At 37.7% G+C, this 6,923-nt stretch overlaps 1 protein-coding gene across 1 annotated transcript in view; it reads left to right on the top strand.

Moving 5' to 3' along the window:
- The window catches only part of CUNH14orf39 (chromosome unknown C14orf39 homolog), a 163,816-nt gene that overhangs the window by 21,584 nt on the left and 135,309 nt on the right, over positions 1-6,923 (top strand). The window contains exons 9-10 of the mRNA XM_042782085.1: positions 1,963-2,093; positions 3,245-3,312. Coding sequence (XP_042638019.1) covers positions 1,963-2,093; positions 3,245-3,312 — 199 coding nt within the window. The remainder of the gene's footprint in view (positions 1-1,962; positions 2,094-3,244; positions 3,313-6,923) is intronic.

Below are 6,923 nucleotides of genomic sequence, written 5' to 3'. Positions count from 1 at the left end.
CCTCTCTCTCAGTAAGTGAAGCTGCAGGAGGTATGGGTGTAGTTGTGTCATATGGGGACTGTTACTGTCTTCCACTCAGTTAGACAAAAATAACAATTGAATAACTATCAAAAAAGTAAAAGCAAATGGACAAAAAAATACACCATGTAATCACACAGGAACAGTAACCAAAACAAGGGAAAAAGAAGGGGAAAAAAAAAAAAAAGAGAAAGAAAGAAACCTGCAATATCTGGTGAGAGGGCAATAAGAGAAATAAGTTGAGATGGAGAATAATGAGAAAAAAATGGGAAAATGCAAAAAGAGAAACAAGGGACAGGGTTTTCCATGAGAAAGAAAGAAAAAAAAAATTTGTAACCAGGAACAGGGAAAAGAAAAAAAAGCTGAAAACTAGTACCTGCAAGGGGAAGAATAAAGAATAATAGTAAAAAGGACAAAAGTAGTAATAATAACAGTTTTAAAACAGACAAAAACAAACAAACTAAAAAACAGAAAAAGGAAAAACATTTTTGCAGGGCAGGGCACCCAGGCTCCGTCCAAGCACACAGACTGGGATGGATTTCCTGCTGACCCAGAAAGTGGGTGGGAGTGAGGGATGGCTGCACCTCCATTCACCAACAGGGTGTGGGGTATAAGAGTAACAAGGGGAATATCGCACCTTTCCAGTCATCCAGGTCTGGAATGTCCTTGGGATTCCTACCAAGTGGAGCCTATTCTTTTGTCCCTGGAATCTGGGAGAATGCTGTCACTTTGAATATCCAAAATGGTCAAGCCTCTTGTAAGCATTCAAAATGGCTGCACCCTCCAGACAGACAAAAGTCCACAGCTCAGCCCACCTTCCTCTTTGCTGCTTCCCCTTTTATGCCCCAGCCACCAGAGTAGTCCTCTGTCAGTCCCTGGCTAGCAGTGCCAATTTTTAAGTTAATTCTTAGGCCCTGCCACCACTTGGCAATATCCAAGCTGTCTGTGCCGTCCGGATTGCTGCCAGACCACAGCTCTGTATGTCTCCTTTTTTGGTGTTTTCATGCAAATTCTTCTGCTAGTTGGAGTTTAGTCCACTTTCATCTCCTTCCCTTCAAGGCTCAGGGGTCCAGAATTATCTTCTGCATCTGTGTTAATTGGTTCCCCTTTTCTTTGTTGAAGAGGGTCTGTACAGTCTTTCTGCCTATTCTACCATCTTACCAGAACTCCTGTATTTACCTTCTTGTCATTCTGTCACCAGTTTGTACAGTTTTCCTTCAAAACAGTCAAGATGAGCCAAAGTATGCTGCTGACTCTGTGCCTTCATATGTTTCCTTGCCTTTCATCCTAGTACTGATAAAATAAGCATCAGTAGTAGAAGAAGTAGCATAGGCATTTAAAAAGGTTGTTGTTACCTGTTATTGTGTGACAGACAGCTATATCCCTATTACTGTTTCTGATAAACTTTATACTTTTTCTGTCAATACCTTTTTTCATTTTTTTTTAAGTTCCTCTCATCAGACTCTATTGCCCTCATTTAGATTTTTCAACACATTTCCTTCTCAAATTAATTTCCTGTATCTGTTATTTTTCTTGATTCCTTCACTCCCACCTCTTATGTTTGTGATGATGTGTCTTTAATTTTATATTGAAATTTAGTGGAAAAATAGATCAATGTATAGAATTTTATTGACAGTTTTAAAATATAAATATTTTTTATGTTGAGAGAAATTTATATAACTATTTAGTATTTAGTTTGATGGTGTTTATTCTACTTCTTTAACTTAGGAAAAACTCCATTAAATGATTTTTCCAGTAAAAAACTTAAAAGCCTCATTTATGATTTTACTATTGTTTTAATGATTTCTATAATCAGTTTAATTTTTTGTGAATAATGTTTTAAAGTTTATTATACTCTGGTATCTGAAGTATGCTATTTATAGATAAAGTTTTGGTTTAAAATATTTTTGATATTTTTAAAAGTCTTTCAAATTCACTCTTTAGAATATTTGAAAAAGATGAACATGTACTAGTATTGGATAAAAACCATCAAAACAGTCTGTTATTTCTTCCTTATGAATCTCAGAAATTAATCAGACCAATAAAGATGAATTCTTCAGGACAAAGAGTTACAGGTACAATATTTGTTTATTATTGGAAAACTTAGTTTTCTTTGCTAACAGGACAAGAAATAGAAAAGAAGCAGTTTTAGTTATCATTTGGTATAATAAGCAAGAGCAGACAATTCTGGAATTCTGTAGACATGGGAAAGTACTACCTTGATTCTGAGAGCAAGCAATGTATGTCTTTACATTTTTTTTCTTTTAGAGGAAAATAATTCACATAATATAAAAAGTATCCTTATCTGATTGCACAACTGTCAGAGGAGGGTGCGTATTTGTATATTTTTCATTTGAGGAGCTGTATTATCAGTATGTGTGACTGACATGGGTAGCTGACTTGCGTTAATGTTATCTGTGACTAACTTGAATCATATTTAATTCAGTGAATCTGTAGACTAGATTAAATTTATTGGGCTTAGTTTTTTTTGTCTTCAGTTGTTAATAGGACTTCATACTTATTGGAACTGGTTCAGTCATAGCTGACGCAGCAAAATCAGAACAGACCTAAATTTGTAAAATGTGGGTGTACCAGAACAATAACTGGAACAGGAAAAATTATGAGTCAAAGCCCTGGAATAGGAAGCTTGGAAGAGGTGTAGTCAGCCCTTTCAGGAGCCTGATATAGGAGATTAGATTATCGCCAGGACTGTGGAGAGTGACACACATTCAAAGCAATGTGGTTGACAGCCATATGTGAGCTGGGCACTGCTGTTCTAACTCTGTTGATCCAGAGATTTGATTGCTAATGTAACACACATACTGCCCTTCTTTTAGGAGGGTGATTGTTTCTAACAAGGCACTGACCGGTAATTGTTCTTCTCCTGGTTATTGTTCTCGTATACCCACATTTTACAAATTCGGGTCCATTTCAGTTTTACGTGGTCAGCCATGACTGAACTGGGAAGAACCAGTTTGAAGCCCTGGTTGTTAATATTACCACTCTGTCTTTTACTCCATTATAAAGGTTTAGTCTTGTCAGCTGATTTGCATTTCATATTCAGAGTTCACATTAAGAAGTTATTTAATTTATGATGATATATTTTAATTTAAGTTCAAACATGCAGGCTTGATTTTTTTAAAATGCAAAGTTAAGTTAAATATTAGCTGTTATATGTGATTCTATCTCTGGAATTGATTTGAAGTGCTATCATTTAATAACCCAGATAAAAAAGAAGACTGTTCTCTGAAGCTTGCCAATATTGACTTCAGACGAAAAGAAAGTGATAAACAAGTAAGTATTTCTCTTTTAATAGTAAATAGGCATTGTACTTTGTTTCAAAATGAAAAAATGAATATGCTGCACTTAGGACATGATTGTTTTGATGTTATCAAATATATTAGCTATTAGTATAGGAATTTCAGTATGGCTGTCTGAGCAAATACTGTAGTCTTCTCTCTTACCTCTAAAAATAATAGAAAAGATATTTTAAAATATCAGGCTCTCTATCCAGTAAACCAAAAACTGTGAGAAATCTCTGATGTGGGAAAACAGGATTGGATTAAAGAGGGAAATTTTAGCCTAGAACGTGCATAGGAGAAGCCTACAATATTTGCTGTTGCAGAAGGTAGAAGTTCTGGGGTAATTAGTAGGGTAATTGGTTGAGTTACTTCAGTGGGAGCTAGTTTAGTTAATCTGTTCATCCCATAGTCACTCTGCCTTTGGCCTAGGCCTTTGAACCAATTCATTTAGTTTGACCCCCTGCTGAAATTTGGATTTCCACCCCAGATATACTGACTCAGAATCTACATTTTAACAGGATTCCCAGGTGATTTTTAGGAAATGTAGATTCTAATTCAGTATAACTGGGGTAGAAATACAAATTCTCAGCAGGATGTCCAACTGGAATGGTTCCAAGCCTGCTTTGGCCAGGCATCAGTAATTAGGTGATTATCTCTGGGTAGAAAAGACATGTGACTATATCATATATGTGAATGTATGTGACAATGGGAGGTTGGGTTAGAGAGATAGGTGGTGCCCTGGGTGGTTCTTGATGCCCATGAACATAGGAGCATACCACCCAGAAAATTAGATACTGGTATGGTATATCACCATCTTCCCCTGTTCTTCCTGAAAATAGTCCTCAGGGAAAAAATCCTTGATGAAAAATAAAATTCTTTTACTCATAGTCATTACATACAGATACAGGGTAGTGGTAACCAAAGTAATTATTGAAGCATTATTAAGTCTAAATGCATGTTAATTATAAAATTTTTAAAAATCTGGTACTAAAATCCAGATGATATCAATATGAGAGGAGAATGGGGAAATAAATGGGGAAGACACAAGTTTACCCTAAAGTTCTTTTTTTGTTTAGGATGGTTAACTCTATACATTGCTAGCAAATTGTAAATTTATGTACGTGTATTAAACACTTAAGGGCAATCACACTAGAAAAGAAATGGAATGTGTAAATTTTAAAACAGTAGAGGAAAAAAAAGATAAAGCATACAAAACATAATCAGTACAACTAAAGGCAAGAATGGGGAGAAAAGATAATAGCTAAAAGCATAATAAATAGAAAACAAATAAGATGCCAGAAATGGGTCCAACCAAATCAGAAATCATAAAAATGTACCTGGGTTAAACCCCTTGTTAAAAGACAGAGACACTTCCTTGAGCTGTAAAAACAATACACAGCTCTGTATTATTAACAGAGAACAGCAGAAATAACTTGACAGATTAAGGCTGAAAATAAAAAGATGGAAAATATCTCAGAAAAATGTAAGCAGCAGATGTAATAATATTAAAGCTGTATACAAAGTAGAATTGAAAATGGAAAGTGTCAATAGGGATAAATAAATATGTTTCATATTTTTGACAAGACAGTAAGTTGAAGAACTATGATGCACCAAATTATACAGCTTCAAAATATATAAAGCAAAAATATATAGAATTCCAGAAAAACTGTTGAATTTGACCAGACCAAAAACTAAACCCACTGCCATTGAGTTGATTCTGACTCATAGTGACCCTATAGGACAGGATAGAACTGTGCCATAGGGTTTCCAAGGCTGTACATTTTGATGGAAGCAGACCGCCTCATCTTTGTCCTGTGGAGAGTCCAATGGGTTTTAACTGCCAGTCTTTTGGTTAGCAGCTGAATGCCTTACTTAGCACCATCTCTGCCCTATACCCACTGGAGGTCGGTAGCACTCCTTCACACATCCAAGTGATGACAATAAAAAATGTCTCCAGACATTGCCAAATATCCCACGAGAGGCAAAATTGTTCCCAATTGAGAACCACTGGATTAAATAATCTTTTACAAATGATTCAGAGTACAAGTAGCCCTAATTTAATATTGGGTTCCATTCTGGTGACTCCATCGTAAGTCAGTTTTGTTGCATTGAATACCTCATTTTTTAAAAGTTTCATTATTGTTGTCTTTTATTATCAGTATCATCATAAATCTGATGGTTATTTGTCTTTGGGGGTTGGAATCATCTGCAAGTGAACGTCTGAGAATGTTTATGATCAGCAAATTATGCACCACAACATTGTACATAGTACATATCACTAACCATAATTGTTGTTGTTAGGTGCCGTTGACTTGTGTTCTGCCATTGACTAGTGCTGCTCTTGACAAGAATATACCACAAATGGGATGGCCTTAACAAACAGGAGTTTATTCTTACAATTTGGAGGCTTTAAGTCCAAGTTCAAAGTGCCAGGCTCTAGGTGCAGGGTGAAAGCCCTTCAACCTTGGGGTCCAACTCTGCCTCCTGCTCCTGGCCCGCTGGAGCTAGAGGCTTTTCTTCACTAAGACAGCTGCTGGCTGCTGAGGCTGAGAAGCCCCAAGGTTGATAAGTAAAAAAGGCACAGTCCCGATGTTACCAAACCACCCGGCAGACCATTAACTTAAGTCCATTGTAAGTCCCAAGGTTGGCAGAACTGCTGAATAACACCATGGCTACATGCAGGGTCCAAGCATGCCATAGCCTAGAGACCATTCCCAAGGTTTCTCCTTATATACAGGAAGCAGACCACATCCCAAAGGTGGCTACTCAGCTGCTTGTGATAGATCCCACCATGGAATTGATTCATTATGGGGAATAACTACCACCAGCTGCCCAGCCACTCAACCAGGCCCAGCCAGGTTGACACACAAACATAACTACCACAACTTGGTTTTGACTCATAGTGAAGAAACAAAATGAAACACTGCCCAGTCCTGCACCATCCTCACAATCCTTACTATGCTTGAGCCCATCATTGCAGCCAGTGTCAATCCATCTTATTGAGGGTCTTCCCATTCTTTGCTGACCCCATACCTTACCAGCATGATATTCTTCTCCAGGGAATTTTCCCTTCTGACAACATGACCCAAGTAGATGAGACAAAGCCTGGCCACTCTTGTTTCCAAGGTGCACTCAAGCTGCACTTCCAGAACAGGTTTGTTCATTCTTCTGGCAACCCATGGTTATTCAGTATTTTTTGCCAACACCATAATTTAAAGAGATCAGCTCTTCTTTGGTCTTCCTTATACATTGTCCAGCTTTCACAAGCATACAAGGCAATTGAAAATACCATGGCTTGGGTCAGATGCATGTTAGTCTTCAAATTGACATCTTTACCTAACACTTTAAAGAGGTCTTTTGTAGCAGATATTCTCAGTGCAATGTTGTTGTTGTTGTTAAGTGCCGTCGAGTCATTTCCGACTCATAGCGACCCAATGCACAGCAGAATGAAACACTGCCCGATCCCATGCCAGCCCCACAATCCCTGCTATACTTGAGCCCATCATCTCAGCCACCATGTCAATCCATCTCGTTGAAGGCCTCCCCCTCTTTCGTCGACCCTCCACCCTACCAAGCATGACATCCTTCTCCAGGGGATGGTCC

Source organism: Orycteropus afer, unplaced genomic scaffold, assembly GCF_000298275.1.
Source record: "Orycteropus afer afer isolate SDZICR_OR568_19922 unplaced genomic scaffold, OryAfe1.0 scaffold00237, whole genome shotgun sequence".
Classification (NCBI taxonomy): Eukaryota; Metazoa; Chordata; class Mammalia; order Tubulidentata; family Orycteropodidae; genus Orycteropus; species Orycteropus afer.
Note: the sequence above shows the minus strand (reverse complement) of the source record. Positions and strands in the feature narration are given on the sequence as shown.